This window comes from Nerophis lumbriciformis, linkage group LG25 (genome assembly GCF_033978685.3).
Source record: "Nerophis lumbriciformis linkage group LG25, RoL_Nlum_v2.1, whole genome shotgun sequence".
Taxonomy (NCBI): Eukaryota; Metazoa; Chordata; class Actinopteri; order Syngnathiformes; family Syngnathidae; genus Nerophis; species Nerophis lumbriciformis.
The window spans coordinates 9,070,554-9,087,950 of record NC_084572.2 but is presented as its reverse complement, the minus strand read 5'-3'; the positions used below and the strand labels follow the sequence as shown (position 1 = coordinate 9,087,950).

Here is a 17,397-nt window from a genome sequence, read left to right as displayed (position 1 = left end):
TGATTGGTGAAACGGAGTCAAACGTCACCAGTGACTGCATTTGATTGGTAAAACGGAGTCAAACGTCACCAGTGACTGCATTTGATTGGTGAAACGGAGTCAAACGTCACCAGTGACTGCATTTGATTGGTGAAACGGAGTCAAACGTCACCAGTGACTGCATTTGATTGGTGGAACGGAGTCATACGTCACCAGTGACTGCATTTGATTGGTGAAACGGAGTCAAACGTCACCAGTGACTGCATTTGATTGGTGAAACGGAGTCAAACGTCACCAGTGACTGCATTTGATTGGTAAAACGGAGTCAAACGTCACCAGTGACTGCATTTGATTGGTGAAACGGAGTCAAACGTCACCAGTGACTGCATTTGATTGGTGAAACGGAGTCATACGTCACCAGTGACTGCATTTGATTGGTGAAACGGAGTCAAACGTCACCAGTGACTGCATTTGATTGGTGAAACGGAATCAAACGTCACCAGTGACTGCATTTGATTGGTGAAACGGAGTCAAACGTCACCAGTGACTGCATTTGATTGGTAAAACGGAGTCAAACGTCACCAGTGACTGCATTTGATTGGTGAAACGGAGTCAAACGTCACCAGTGACTGCATTTGATTGGTGAAACAGAGTCAAATGTCACCATTGACTGCATTTGATTGGTGAAACGGAGTCAAACGTCACCAGTGACTGCATTTGTTTGGTGAAACGTAGTCAAACGTCACCAGTGACTATGTTTGATTGGTGAAACGGAGTCATACGTCACCAGTGACTGCATTTGATTGGTAAAACGGAGTCAAACGTCACCAGTGACTGCATTTGATTGGTGAAACGGAGTCAAACGTCACCAGTGACTGCATTTGATTGGTGAAACAGAGTCAAACGTCACCATTGACTGCATTTGATTGGTGAAACGGAGTCAAACGTCACCAGTGACTGCATTTGTTTGGTGAAACGTAGTCAAACGTCACCAGTGACTATGTTTGATTGGTGAAACGGAGTCATACGTCACCAGTGACTGCATTTGATTGGTGAAACGGAGTCAAACGTCACCAGTGACTATGTTTGATTGGTGAAACGGAGTCAAACGTCACCAGTGACTGCATTTGATTGGTGAAACGGAGTCATATGATAGATTCTACTCCATAAAACCCAATAAACAACCATCCAAAAACCGCCAATAGTACTCAATTTACATTTCGCGACTTGAATATTCACCAAGCATTAATGACAATTGTTATGGTAAGCGCTAACGCAGACAAACTATTTATAGTAGCGCTGGGATCACTAGCTTTTTGGCTATATTGAGAACATCTGCTGGTGAGCTGCTTTCTCGCATCGGAGCTCGTGGAAGTTTATTCTAAAGTAGAAATAATGCCTCTAACCTTGATAGTACAAGGATGAGGAGGTAATCCGACAAGCTGGTACACCTTGACAGCCAATTTAGACCCTGTGTGTCTGAACAATTTCCCTTGTGGATCATTAAAGTTTGTCTAAGTCTAAGTCTAAGTCTGACAAACCCATACTTGCCAACCCTCCCGGATTTTCCGGGAGACTCCCGAAATTCAGCGCCTCTCCTGAAAACCTCCCGGGACAAATTTTCTCCCGAAAATCTCCCGAAATTCAGGCGGAGCTGGAGGCCACGCCCCCTCCAGCTCCATGCGGACCTGAGTGACGTGTTGACAGCCTGTTCACAACATTGCCGTAAACAGCAATGTTGTGACACTCTTAAACAGGACAATACTGCCATCTACTGTACATGCATATGTGACCCACCCATATGTGTCACATTTTTGTGTTGATTTATTTTATTTTTTTTGTGGTTTGAATTCGTTTTTGGAGCTGTCATTACACATTTATCAGTATTCCTATTGGTCAGTAGGGGGCAGTAGGGCGTTTCTTCCCAATTGAATGCTATCACCTGCAGACCGGAAGTGTCTTGTCATTCTGATGAGCGCGACCAGTCTGTGAACAATTGAAACGTCCTGTGTGCTTTTTCCTCCTGTATAACAGGTTAGTTTTGGTGAATCAACTCACTGAATAATATCCATGTGATCTTTATAAGTTTAAGTACACATTCTGATGGTGGAGCCTAACTCTAAAGTGTTTGTGAGATGTAGTTTGTATTTGTGAATGAATCCAGTGCACAGCTGCAGTAATCAATACAAAAAGGCGATGTGAGTGCGTAATGTTTATATAGGAACTTCTGATCCTAATTCAGACTCCCAAATTAGAGCTCCCGTTTTCTTATTGATTTTATAATGTATATTTGTATAATGTGTGTGTTCTGAAATAGTGACAGAGAATAGAACAAGGATGGCCAATTCAACCCTTAACTCAACAATGAGTAGATGAGTGTTATGTGTGTGTATATGTGTAAATAAATGAACACTGAAATTCAAGTATTTCTTTATATATATATATATATATATATATATATATATATATATATATATATATATATATATATATGTAATAAAATATATATATATATATATATATATATATATATATATAGCTAGAATTCACTGAAAGTCAAGTATTTCTTATATATATACATATATATCTTAACCACGCTCCCCCGCCCCACCCCCGACCACGCCCCCCACCCCAGAACCCCCACCTCCCGAAATCGGAGGTCTCAAGGTTGGCAAGTATGGACAAACCAAAACAAACAAAGTGTGCATTAACAGATGGATAAAAATCAGTACTGAGCTGAATGTAGATAAATGGAGCGGAGTAAAAGTAGCGTTTCTTCTCTGTAAATATACTCAAGTAAAAGTATGTTGCATTAAAACTACTCTTAGAAGTACAATTTATCCCAAAAGTTACTCAAGTAGATGTAACGGAGTAAATGTAGCGCGTTACTACCCACCTCTGTCCATCACGGTGCAACTTCAAGACAGCGCAGTTGCTGCAAAAGTGTTCTGCTGTGATAATGTGATCAGCAGAGATTAGAAAGCCAGAGCTAGAATTCTACAAATTAATTAGAGGCAAAGAAGAGAGGGCGAGTCAGACTGAGCGATGATTGCTGAGTCATCCTCTGACAGAACGTCTCAGCCCAAAGTGCTGCTGGCAGTCTCTCCTGCAAGCTGTTACCAGTCCTTCCTCCACCAGCAGAACCCGCCCAAACGTGCTGGCATAGCATGAATAATTAATGCACATTCCGGAATCAAGTTCTCGCTGTGATTCGGACATGTTTGAGACTGTGTGGATGACTGTGCTTTTTTTTTTTTTTTTTGCCTCGCATCACACGGCGTGTGTCTTCTGTTGCTTTCCAGGAAGGCCATCTCTCGCTCAGGCCTGCAGCACCTGGGCCCGCCCCAGCACGCCCTGCCTCCCGCCTCCAACGGGCCCAACAAGGAGCTGAGGACCTGCGTGGACTGGACGGTCAGACACGCACACACACTTTTGGAGCCTCCGAATGCACAAACAAAAGCACCGTAATGCACCGTCATGTGTCACGGGCTGAGTCACCAAATGACATGTTTGCATTTTCATGCTAACAGCTTTGCTCGCAGACTTCTTTCAGCGGCCGTATGCTCATGTGGAAACAGAAAGCAGAAATGTCTCTTTTTTTTTTTTATTCAATATTTGTCTGACTGAATTAAGATGCAGTGGAGACTTTAAAACCTCCTAAGGCCCAAGCTGTTTGTTTCATGCTTTTTTTTTATTTCTCTTTGCTATTTGAGCTTATTGGACCCTAATTAGAAGGGGTGTGGGAAAAAATCGATTCAAATTCAAATCGCAATTCTCACGTTCTGCAATTCAGTATCTATTCTCATTTTTCAAAAATCGATATATTTTTTTCTTCTTTTTTTTTTTCCATTTTTTTTCCAATTTTTTCCCATTTTTTTTCATTTGAAAAACCACAGAAACAATAAGAAGGCAACAAAACCAACACAGATTGGTACGGTCCTTAGTTTTTAAGGCTTAATTTTGGGTACAGTAAAGGGAAAAACATGCGACACTTTTGTGCAAACAGACTTAACCATAAAAACTGCAAGCTGATTTACCTACAGATCAAATTCTCCCCAAAAAATCCAAATAAATAATATTCAATAGTTCACAAAGTGTATTTTTAGCGATGTATAGAAGTACCTCAACTTACGAGCCTAATTGGTTCAAGTCAAAACACTTGCTTTTTAAATCAACGTCAATTAAATTAATTGTGCTTGCCTCACCTCTAAAACAGCATAATTTTAACACGTACAATGCCTTTTAAATAGAAAAAACAAACTTCAAAATAAGAAATATTATAATAAAATGGATTACGAACTATACAGTAGTTTGATGAAGTAATGTAATAATAATGTACAGTATTTACTAGGGGTGTGGGAAAAAAATCTATTCGAATTCGAATCCCGATTCTCACGTTGTGCGATTCAGAATCGATTCTCATTTTTAAAAAATCGATTTTTTTAATTTTTTAATTTTTTAATTTTTTTATTATTATTTTTTTTATTTTTTTTAAATTAATCAATCCAACAAAACAATACGCAACAATACCATAACAATGCAATCCAATTCCAAAAGCAAACTCGACCCAGCAACACTCAGAAGTGCAATAAACAGAGCAATTGAGAGGAGACACAAACACGACACAGAACAAACCAAAAGTAGTGAAACAAAAATGAATATTATCAACAACAGTATCAATATTAGTTACAATTTCAACATAGCAGTGATTAAAGATCCCTCATTCACATTATCATTAGACATTTATAAAAACTGTGTCCAATATTTTCACAAAGGTAAAATAAGTCATATTTTTGGTTCATTTAATAGTTCAAACAAATGTACATTATTGCAATCAGTTGATAAAACATTGTCCTTTACAATTATAAAAGCTTTTTACAAAAATCTACTACTCTGCTTGCATGTCAGCAGACTGGGGTAGATCCTGCTGAAATCCTATGTATTGAATGAATAGACAATCCTTTTCAATCGGAAAAATATCGTTTTTGAATCGAGAATTGCGTTGAATCGGGAAAAAAAAAAAAAAATCGATTTATAATCGAATCGTGACCCAAGAATCGATATTGAATCGAATCGTGGGACACCCAAAGATTCGCAGCCCTACTAATTAGAATAAAAACTAAGAATCATCTTTTGATATGATGTACTTATAGTCCATAAGTACACAAACGTGTACTTCATGTTTAGTGACATGCTAATTCTTATTTTTACACTTTTTTCCTCCAAATTCCATTGTATGTTATACTCCTCTGACACCACCAGATGGCAGTATAAGTGTCCACAAAAGGGGCCATAAGACCCCAATTCAGTAGTGTACACAATTTAGGAAATAAGAGCTAAAAGGTGCTGTCCACGCATGTGGCCACTAAGCCTTTAGAGCAGTGGTTCTTAACCTTGTTGGAGGTACAGAACCCCACCAGTTTCATATGCGCATTCACCGAACCCTTCTTTAGTGAAAAATAAAATGTTTTTTTTTTTTCAAATTCAAGACAAAGTTATGTTTTTGGTAACACTTTAGTATGGGGAACATATTCTAAGTAACAAAGACTTAATTTAGAGTTTTTTGGGCACTAGGGGAACATATTCTAAGTAACAAAGACTTCATTTACAGTTATTTGGACACTAGGGGAACACATTCTAAATAACAAAGACTTAATTTAGAGTTATTTGGTTAGGGTTAGAGGGTTAAGGCCAGGGTTAGAGGGTTAGGGTTATAATAAGGCCATGCCGAATAAGGCATTAATACATACTTGCCAACATTGAGACCTCCGATTTCGGGAGGTGGGGGGGGGGGGGGGGGGGGGGGGCGTGGTTAAGAGGGGAGGAGTATATTGACAGCTAGAATTCACCAAGTATTTCATATATATATATATATATATATATATATATATATATATATATATATATATATATATATATATTTATACATCCTGAAAATATGCAAACAAAACTGTGTTTGGATAATTGATACTTCAAACTTGCATAAATAGATATTAAGGAATATTTATCATTTATCATTTATTTAACATAACTTGGCTTCTGAGAGCTTCAAAATGTAATGAATAAAATGCTAAAGGTGTTGATAAACAAGCAATTATTTTAATAATTAAATATAGTAATTTTAAATGAATTATTATGATAATTTAAAATTCATTATTTCAAATATGTTTATCTTAATGTATAATTCTATGGCTGGATGTAATAAGGAGTCAGAAAAAATAAAAAATAAAAATACAATTAATTTTGATGTTTTTAGCAAAATATAGTAAAAATGTCTTTAGTTTTTTTTTTTTAAATTAATAAATATATTTATTTGTAGGTAAGATAAACATAATAATACAATGTATCTCTAGTCTGGAGGATTTAGTTCTTGTCACCCTGTTGTCCTCCCGTCGTGAAAAAAGGCTGTCCTCACTCAGGTCCGCATGGAGCTGGAGAGGGCGTGGCCTCCAGCTCCGGCTGAAAATCGGGAGATTTTCGGGAGAATATTTGTCCCGGGAGGTTTTCGGGAGAGGCGCTGAATTTCGGGAGTCTCCCGGAAAATTCGGGAGGGTTGGCAAGTATGCATTAATAAGTACTTAATCATGATTAGTTAAGAGCCAATATGTTACTAATTTGCATGTTAATGAGCAACTAATTAATGGTGAATATGTTCCCCATACTAAAGTGTTACCATGTTTTTTTTACTGGTGCACAGAATGAAGCGTGCATGAGCATCACCTTGTTCAAACAACAAAACCAACACAGTGCATAAACCCACAACAAATTACACACCTGCAAATCAGTCTGACTTCTGCTGTTGCTGTATCCGTAATACGCCGTTAGGGAGAAGTTTTTTATTCACACGATGAGTCGGGTGTGTCTTGACCTCCGCCGAACCCCTGAGGCCAACTCACCGCACTCCTGGGGTTCCATGGAACCCAGTTTAAGAACCACTGATTTAGAGGTTTTTAAGGCAGCGGTGTCAAACTCATTTTAGCTCAGGGGCCGCATGGAGGAAAATCTATTCCCACGTGGGCCGAATTAATAAAATTGTGGCATAATAATTTAAAAATGAAGACAACTTAAAAAAAAAAGAAGTTTTTGTTTGACCTGTGCCGAAAATAGAACAGCACAGTCTTAAAATGTACATATTACAACTAATCTACTACATCTAAACTACTTTTTCATAACATGGTCACTACTGCCTGGTTTCTCTTGTTATATTCTTATTTTTACTGTTATACTTTTATTCTTATTGGTGCTTTTTATTCTTATTGTAATAGTTTCTATTTTATTTCCATTTATACCCCCATTATTTACTTTTTAAATTCGAATTCAATTCTGTACACTGCTACTGGAATTTTTATTTTCCTGAGGGAACTCTCCTGAAGGAATCAATAAAGTACTATCTATCCATCTATCTATCTATCTATCTATCTATCTATCTAGCTAGCTATCCATCTATCCATCTATCCACCTATCTATCTATCTACCAGTGACGTGCAGTCACTAGAGGCAGGTGAGGCGGGGCCTCACCTGCCATCATGGAAAGAAAAAAAATGTAAAAAGAAAAAAAATTAGTTAAATTGTTATATGTATGCAGTGATTATACTATAAAGTTATTTTCCATTTAACTTCACCAGTTTTAGATTATTTTTATTCAAAATCGCTGAATTTTCACATTTGCCGTTCAAATACTGAGAAGAGACGGTGCGGTGAACAGCAGCCAGTTGAGGCACGTCACTCAGTGCCGCAACATGGATTGCGCAATGACTCGGCTAACTGCTGGCCTGCTGTGCAGTGAGACCGTATTGCTATATGAATTATATCATACATTTCCATAGTTTAGTTAGCTGAGGTATATAATGTACAGTGTATTTTGTCAACAACTGTATGTGTGTAAAGTATTTCTTGTGCTGAGCGATCATAAAACGGCTGCAAAAGACGCACTGGCTGAGGCTCGCCTCCTGCACTCCCGCCGTAGAATTGTTATATCAACTAAAGCCCACACTTAAACTTTCCACGTGCAATATTGAATCTATTTAAAAAAGTTATTTCATAAGAAGCCAAAAAGTGCAAAAACAATAATGTTCGTGTTGGAGGAGTTGTGAATGACTGCAGGGCCACAACATTAGGTACACCTGCAGACTGCAGGTGTATCTAATTCACAACTCCTCCAACATGAACATTATTGTTTTTGCACTTTTTGGCTTCTTATTAAATAACTTTTGTAACCTATTTTTATGGGCTTTCCTATTTGTGATGTTAAGTTCCTGTTATGCGCTGTTATACAGTATATGCCTTGAGCTCTTATTTTGAAGGCGCCAAGAGCGGAAGTGATGACATGTTGTAGTGGAGCGGAGGTTTTTGAAAGAAGGTAAATAAAGTGGTCCTCGTGTAAACTGGAGCCTCCGTGTTTGTTATTTTGTAGTTTCATACAGTATAGGCCACATTTATAAACCCTCGGTTGCACTTTTTTAAATAGATTCAATCTTGCACGTGGAAAGTTTAAGTGAGGGCTTTAGTTGATATAACACACCCGTCAGGGGGTTCATTAATCCAGCACAACAGCAGCGAATGGACATTATTTATAAGTAAAGGTAAGACCATAATAAAGTTTTTTTTATTAAATGTGCTTTTTTGTGTGCTACAGTTTGTATGTGTAAAGTTAAAGTTAAGTTAAAGTACCAATGATTGTCACACACACACTAGGTGTAATGAAATTTGTCCTCTGCATTTGACCCATCCCCTTGATCACCCCCTGGGAGGTGAGGGGAGCAGTGGGCAGCAGCGGCGCCGCGCCCGGGAATAATTTTTGGTGATTTAACCCCCAATTCCAACCCTTGATGCTGAGTGCCAAGCAGGGAAGAATGCTGGTATGAGCTTTTAAACATAACCCGTTAACTGCTGCCAATCAAATGGTGAATAAGATACTCTTTAGGGTTCATATGTTTGTAAATCTGACTGTGATGAAGTCAGTGCCTCACCAGCCATCAACCTCACCGCACGTCACTGATATCTACCTATCTAATCCTCTTGGCAAACACTTAAAGTTTTTGGGCTTGAACTAGTGTGGCCTCAATAGCCCTGCTGTAGTGTGTAGCATGCTGGGAATGATCTGGGCATGTGATGGAGGAATGCACCGTGCGGGGTTGAAGTTCTACTGAATTTGCATCAAATCAGGTTGTTTTAGCTAATAATCATGCTGCAAGATCTAGCATGTTGCATTCAATGTTAATTCCCGTTAATTCCCATGGAAAGTTTCCAACTTTGAATATTCCCGGAATTTTGCAAGCCTAGCCCTGAATGCTGATGAATAATGAAGCCGAGGCCCACTTGCAGCACTGCAGTGAGTTCGCGGGCTCCCGTTGCATTGTGGGGAATGGAGCGTTGGTGCGTGCAAAACAGCAGCAGGTGACTGTGGCCTGCGGGCCGGTTCTAGTACTAATCAATTATCATCCCGGGGGCCATAGATAATTTATTCGCGGCCCAGGCCTTGACTTTAACACACAGGCTTTAAGGCAGACCTGGGCAAATGAAGGCCCGTTAAGCTTTTCAATCTGGCCCGCCGGACATTCCCAAATATTTTTTTTAGATTTTTAAGATGAAAAGTGTAGCTGCCTTTATGATGTGCAGTGATGTTTTCTAATTACCATAAGTCTTCAACTATACAAAGTATTTCAATGGTTGGAATCTGCGATTTTGCATGATATTTTAGTGGCTAGTGTTGTCCTGATACCAATATTATTTCCATACTTTTCGGTACTTTTCGATACATTTCTAAATAAAGGGGACCAGAAAAAGTTGCATTATTGGCTTTATTTTAACAAAAAATCTTAGGGTGTGGCGGACCGGGACTTTTCAGAGGCGGTATGGTACCGAATATGATTCATTAATATCGTGGTACTATACTAATACCCGTATACCGTACAACCCTACTAGTTACTATGGTAATCTACGTCACAGCAGCTCAGACGAGGCACCAAGCAGTGTGGGTGGGGAGCGTTTCCACAGAGTGTTTCCACAGAGTGTTTCCAGCCTGAAATGTGGCTGTCAGGGACAGACGCAGGAGGAGATTTTTACAAGAAAGTTCTAAAGCTTAGTGATGTATCAGATTGTTTGTAGTGTTTTTTGTTTTTTTACCCTTCACGTTCATATTTAGCTGTGTTTGTTGCATTGTAAAATATGTTGATTGAGAGGGTGTGTGACGTTCATATGTTGTCAATATTCAGGGTTTTATCCTTCATAGAAAAAATAAAATTCCATTCTGTTTTTAAGGCGGTCTGTCATAACATTTTTAGCATTCAATCAGACTTTATTGTGAGGTTTTGTATTAGTTTTCCTAAAAATAGATATACCAGCCCCCAGACACATTTTTTCTCTAAATTTGGCCTCCCGAGTCAAAATAATTGCCCAGGCCTGCTTTAAGGGATGTGACTCTCAGCTAAAAAGGTACTGCCTGGAGAAATGTGCTCCCTTGTTAACAGCATTTTGTTAAATACCAAATATACTCCAGTTGGCAGTCCAAAGTCTTTGTCAGCTGCATGACAATGTCTTCTCCCTCCGTGGTGCCATTTTTGTCTGCAATAATCAGATTAACTGACAGCGCAGGCTAACTGCTGCCAACTTATTTACAGTAGCTTTAACGTCACAAAGGCACGCTTCTATTTTTAGCTGACTGCGGCATACAGTCGGAGCACAGATGGATCTTCAGAAGAGGAAGTGTTTACATTAAGAGCGCAGCAGACGAGTGAAAGCAGAACAAAGACTCCCCAGAATCGCCTTTTGATTTTCATTCCTAAACTCTTCTCGACTCGCGACTCTTGGTTTTGTAACGGTGAGGTAGTGTCGTGTAACACACACACCTGGTATGCTGTTGCACAGCTAGTTTGTTTTACATTGTAAAAATACAATGTAGTAAACTAATTTAAAAAAAAAGTCCAAATGCTAACAGTGATATATTAGAACTCAAATGGGCACATGGTTTCAAAGGCAATTTATTTTGCTGCCTAAAACTTTTCTTTACATGGCTGTACTGTATCTGAAGTACTGTGATACAGGTACCTGTTCCCAAGGCTTGCCACCACTAAAACACTACACACAGCAAAACAGCAAGAAAGTCCAAATAAGTCAGGGTGTGATGTGACAGGTGGTGACAGTACACCTACTTTGAGACAAGAGCTATAGTGATGCATGCTTGGTTATGCTTTAAAGTCATATCCAACAATTGCGACAACGACTTTTTATTGTCAACTGAGTTTCGTTTTTTAATGATTTCTGCTGGTGGTGTGCCTCCGCATTTTGTCAACGCAAAACATGTGCCTTGGCTCAAAAAAGGTTGAAAACCACTGTTGTAGATCACAAGGAAGTCTTTTACATTTAGAAAAAAAAATATATATATACAGTAGGGATGTCCCGATCCGATATTTGGATCGGATCGGCCGCCGATATTTGCCAAAAAATGCGTATCGGCAAGGCATGGGAAAATGCCGATCCAGATCCAGTTTAAAAAAAAAACTTCGGTCCGTGTTTTCCAACGCACCGATTTAAATAATACATTCCACTTTTCTGCTGCTCCGTAATTTCCGTTCCGCATTTTCCAGCACACCTTCAACACATCCACTGGTCTGTGAATTCTCACGCAGTTGCTTTTAGCTGCTGGCATTACACGACAGGCTCTTCTCACTCTTTCCTGTGTCTCCCTCTCACAGACAGCAGCGCACCTTCTTACACACGTCACATACTGTCACGACATACGTCACATACTGTCACGTCATACGTCACATACTGTCACGTCATACGTCACATACTGTCACGTCATACGTCACATACGTATACGTCCTCCTCGAGCAGAGAGGTAGCGGCATGGCTAACGTTAGCTGTGATGCTAGCGCAGCCGCTAAGGTGCGCCCCTGCTCAAACGTCCTCTGCGCATAGCAAATCTATGCCACGCACAAAATCAAATAAAAAAATAAGCGCATAACAATTTTCGACACACAGACACGACAGAGAAAATCGTTTTCGTCATCATTGTTCAAATATTGTAATGTCTGTCGAGACGCTTATCTCCATTCGGTGCCACACTCCCACACCATCAAAATGCTTAAGCAAAAATTTCCACATCAACACCGTCTGAAAAAATTAGTGATCTATTTAGTTGTGATTTCCTTCTCTGCATGAAAGTTTAAAAGTAGCATATATTAATGCAGTATGAAGAAGAATGTTTTAATGTAGACATGCAAGCCTTGAAAGAACATTTTGAAAATCAAGACTACATTTCCTGCAAATGGGTGCATTTCTACCCTATATTTTAACTTTAGATTTATTCTCATATCAAACTCTTTTGGCTGTCTTTTTGACACTTACATCCGGCGCCCCCCTCCACACCCCGGATTATAAATAATGTAAATAATTCAATGTGATTATCTTGTGTGATGACTGTATTATGATGATAGTATATATCTGATAGTATATATCTGTATCATGAATCAATTTAAGTGGACCCCGACTTAAACAAGTTGAAAAACTTATTGGGGTGTTACCATTTAGTGGTCAATTGTACGGAATATGTACTTCACTGTGCAACCTACTAATAAAAGTCTCAATCAATCAATCAAAACACATAGAATCATCATACTGCTGTGATTATATGCATCAAGTGTTCATTCAAGGCTGAGGCAAAATATCGAGATATATATCGTGTATCGCAATATGGCCTTAAAATATCGCAATATTAAAAAAAGGCCATATCGCCCAGCCCTAGTTTCAATGATGCCATTTCTGTTTGTCATGTATAATTTTGTCTATTTTGTGTTTATCCTTGAATAAACAGGTCAGTTTCTTGTTATCAACCATTGTGTATTATTCAAACTCCCCTAATTCAGCTGGCTAGTTGTTATCAAGAGTACTAAAACCCTTTTCAACATGATTCTGACAACTAAGTAGGCTAAATAACTTTAAAGTATGAAAATGAAAAATATGAGCATGTACAATACTCAATACTTGGTTGGAGCTCCTTTTGCCTCAATTACTGCGTTAATGCGGCGTGGCATGGAGTCGATGAGTTTCTGGCACTGCTCAGGTGTTATGAGAGCCCAGGTTGCTCTGATAGTGGCCTTCAACTCTTCTGCGTTTTTGGGTCTGGCATTCTGCATCTTCCTTTTCACAATACCCCACAGATTTTCTATGGGGCTAAGGTACGGCGTGGCGCAGTGGAAGGGTGGCCGTGCGCAACCCGAGGGTCCCTGGTTCAATCCCCACCTAGTACCAACCTCGTCATGTCCGTTGTGTCCTGAGCAAGACACTTCACCCTTGCTCCTGATGGGTGCTGGTTAGCGCCTTGCATGGCAGCTCCCTCCATCAGTGTGTGAATGTGTGTGTGAATGGGTAAATGTGGAAGTAGTGTCAAAAGCGCTTTGAGTACCTTGAAGGTAGAAAAGCGCTATACAAGTACAACCCATTTATCATTTATTTATTTATTTTAAGGTCAGGGAAGTTGGCGGGCCAATTTAGAACAGAAATACCATGGTCCGTAAACCAGGCACGGGTAGATTTTGCGCTGTGTGCAGGCGCCAAGTCCTGTTGGAACTTGAAATCTCCATCTCCATAGAGCAGGTCAGCAGCAGGAAGCATGAAGTGCTCTAAAACTTGCTGGTAGACGGCTGCGTTGACCCTGGATCTCAGGAAACAGAGTGGACCGACACCAGCAGATGACATGGCACCCCAAACCATCACTGATGGTGGAAACTTTACACTAGACTTCAGGCAACGTGGATCCTGTGCCTCTCCTGTCTTCCTCCAGACTCTGGGACCTCGATTTCCAAAGGAAATGCAAAATTTGCATGGTTGGGTGATGGTTTGGGGTGCCATGTCATCTGCTGGTGTCGGTCCACTCTGTTTCCTGAGATCCAGGGTCAACGCAGCCGTCTACCAGCAAGTTTTAGAGCACTTCATGCTTCCTGCTGCTGACCTGCTCTATGGAGATGGAGATTTCAAGTTCCAACAGGACTTGGCGCCTGCACACAGCGCAAAATCTACCCGTGCCTGGTTTACGGACCATGGTATTTCTGTTCTAAATTGGCCCGCCAACTTCCCTGACCTTAAAATAAATAAATAAATGATAAATGGGTTGTACTTGTATAGCGCTTTTCTACCTTCAAGGTACTCAAAGCGCTTTTGACACTACTTCCACATTTACCCATTCACACACACATTCACACACTGATGGAGGGAGCTGCCATGCAAGGCGCTAACCAGCACCCATCAGGAGCAAGGGTGAAGTGTCTTGCTCAGGACACAACGGACATGACGAGGTTGGTACTAGGTGGGGATTGAACCAGGGACCCTCGGGTTGCGCACGTCCACCCTTCCACTGCGCCACGCCGTACCTTAGCCCCATAGAAAATCTGTGGGGTATTGTGAAAAGGAAGATGCAGAATGCCAGACCCAAAAACGCAGAAGAGTTGAAGGCCACTATCAGAGCAACCTGGGCTCTCATAACACCTGAGCAGTGCCAGAAACTCATCGACTCCATGCCACGCCGCATTAACGCAGTAATTGAGGCAAAAGGAGCTCCGACCAAGTATTGAGTATTGTACATGCTCATATTTTTCATTTTCATACTTTTCAGTTGGCCAACATTTCTAAAAATCCCTTTTTTGTATTAGCCTTACACAATATTCTAATTTTGTGACACACGGAATTTTGGATTTTCATTTGTTGCCACTTCAAATCATCAAAATTAAATGAAATAAACATTTGAATGCATCAGTCTGTGTGCAATGAATAAATATAATGTACAAGTTACACCTTTTGAATGCAATTACTGAAATAAATAAAGTTTTTCAAAATATTCTAATTTACTGGCTTTTACCTGTATATGACCCCTTTGATGCGCCTTATACAGTCGTGCTCATAAGTTGACATACCCTGGGAGAATTTATGATTTCTTGGCCATTCTTCAGAGAATATAAATGATAACACAAAAACTTTTCTTCCACTCATGCTTAATGGTTGTGTGAAGCTATTTATTGGCAAACAACTGTGTTTACTCTTTTTAAATCAAAATGACAAAAGAAAGTACCCAAATGACCCTGATCAAAAGCTTACATACCCCAGTGACTTTGATCTGATAACATGCACAAAAGTTGACACAAACAGGTTTGAATGGCTAATCAAGGTTCCAATCCTCACCTGTGACATGTTTGTTTGTAATGAATGTGTGTGTATAACAGGTCAGTGAGTTTCTGGGCTTCTGACAGACCATTGCATCTTTCATCCAGTACTGCACACATGTTTCTGGATTCTGAGTCATGGGGAAGGCAAAAGAATTGTCAAAGGATCTGCGAGAAAAGGTAATTGAACTGCATAAAACAGGAAAGGGGTATAGAAAGATATCCAAGGAATTGAGAATGCCAATCAGCAGTGTTCAAACGCTGATTAAGAAGTGGAACATGAGGGATTCAGGTAGACCAGCAAAGATTTCAGCCACAACTGCCAGGAAAATTGTTCGAGATGCAAAGAAAAATCCACAAATAACTTCAGCTGAAATACAGGACTCTCTGAAAAATTGTGGTGCGGCTGTTTCAAGATGCACAATAAGGAGGCACTTGAAGAAAAATGGGCTGCATGGTCGAGTCGACAGAAGAAAGCCATTACTGCGCAAATGTCACAAAGTATCCCGCTTACATTCCGCCAAACAGCACACAGACGAGCCTCAAAACTTCTGGAACAAAGTAATTTGGAGTGATGGCTTTCTTCTGGCGACTCGACCATGCAGCCCATTTTTCTTCAAGTGCCTCCTTATTGTGCATATTGAAACAGCTACAGCACAATTTTTCAGAGAATCCTTTATTTCAGCTGAGGTCATTTGTGGATTTTTCTTTGCATCTCGAACAATTTTCCTGGCAGTTGTGGCTGAAATCTTTGCTGGTCTACCTGAATCCCTCATGTTCCACTTCTTAATCAGCGTTTGAACACTGCTGATTGGCATTCTCAATTCCTTGGATATCTTTTTATACCCCTTTCCTGTTTTATGCAGTTCAATTACCTTTTCTCGCAGATCCTTTGACAATTTCCCCATGACTCAGAATCCAGAAACATGTGTGCAGCACTGGATGAAAGATGCAATGGTCTGTCAGAAGCCCAGAAACTCACTGACCTTTTATACACACACATTCATTACAAACAAACATGTCACAGGTGAGGATTGGAACCTTGATTAGCCATTCAAAGCTGTTTGTGTCAACTTTTGTGCATGTTATCAGATCAAAGTCACTGGGGTATGTCAACTTTTGATCAGGGTCATTTGGGTACTTTCTTTTGTCATTTTGATTTACAAAGAGTAAACACAGTTGTTTGCCAATAAATAGCTTCACACAACCATTAAAGGGGAACATTATCACAATTTCAGAAGGGTTAAAACCATTAAAAATCAGTTCCTAGTGGCTTATTTTATTTTTCGAAGTTTTTTTCAAAATTTTACCCATCCCGCAATATCCCTAAAAAAAGCTTCGAAGTGCCTGATTTTAACCATCGTTATATACACCCGTCCATTTTCCTGTGACGTCACATAGTGAAGCCAACTCAAACAAACAGGGCGCATAGAACAGCAAGCTATAGCGACCTTAGCTCGGATTCAGACTCGGATTTCAGCGGCTTAAGCGATTCAACAGATTACGCATGTATTGAAACGGATGGTTGTAGTGTGGAGGCAGGTAGCGAAAACGAAATTGAAGAAGAAACTGAAGCTATTGAGCCATATCGGTTTGAACCGTATGCAAGCGAAACCGACGAAAACGACACGACAGCCAGCGACACGGGAGAAAGCGAGGACGAATTTGGCGATCGCCTTCTAACCAACAATTGGTATGTGTTTGTTTGGCATTAAAGGAAACTAACAACTATGAACTAGGTTTACAGCATATGAAATACATTTGGCAACAACATGCACTTTGAGAGTGCAGACAGCCCAATTTTCATCAATTAATATATTCTGTAGACATACCCTCATGTCAGCAGGCCAGGGAAGCTAGGGTCGATATTCTTCTCTTGATCATCTTCGGTGGCATAAGGGACGGTGTGAGCCAAGACATCCAGGGGGTTTAGCTCGCTCGTCTGCGGGAACAAACTGCCGCCATTGCTTGCCGTGCTAGCGAGGTCCTTTGTCCCTGAATTGCTCACACACTCCGGCAGATTCAATGGGGGTCTGGCGGCAGATTTCTTTGACTTTATGGTTGGAAATGCATCTGCTTTGAGTGTCGCAGGATATCCACACATTCTTTCCATCTCTGTCGTAGCATAGCTTTCGTCGGTAAAGTGTGCGGAACAAACGTCCAATTTCTTGCCACTTTGGCATCTTTGGGCCACTGGTGCAACTTGAATCCGTCCCTGTTCGTGTTGTTACACCCTCCGACAACACACCGACGAGGCATGATG

General features: G+C 40.1%; 1 protein-coding gene across 4 annotated transcripts in view; it reads left to right on the top strand.

The window, feature by feature from the left end:
- dgki (diacylglycerol kinase, iota) overlaps nucleotides 1-17,397 on the top strand; it is a 159,354-nt gene that overhangs the window by 78,161 nt on the left and 63,796 nt on the right. For all 4 annotated transcript variants that reach the window (XM_061983646.2, XM_061983648.2, XM_061983647.2 and 1 more), the window contains exon 2: nucleotides 3,282-3,390. In XM_061983646.2, coding sequence (XP_061839630.1) covers nucleotides 3,282-3,390 — 109 coding nt within the window. The remainder of the gene's footprint in view (nucleotides 1-3,281; nucleotides 3,391-17,397) is intronic.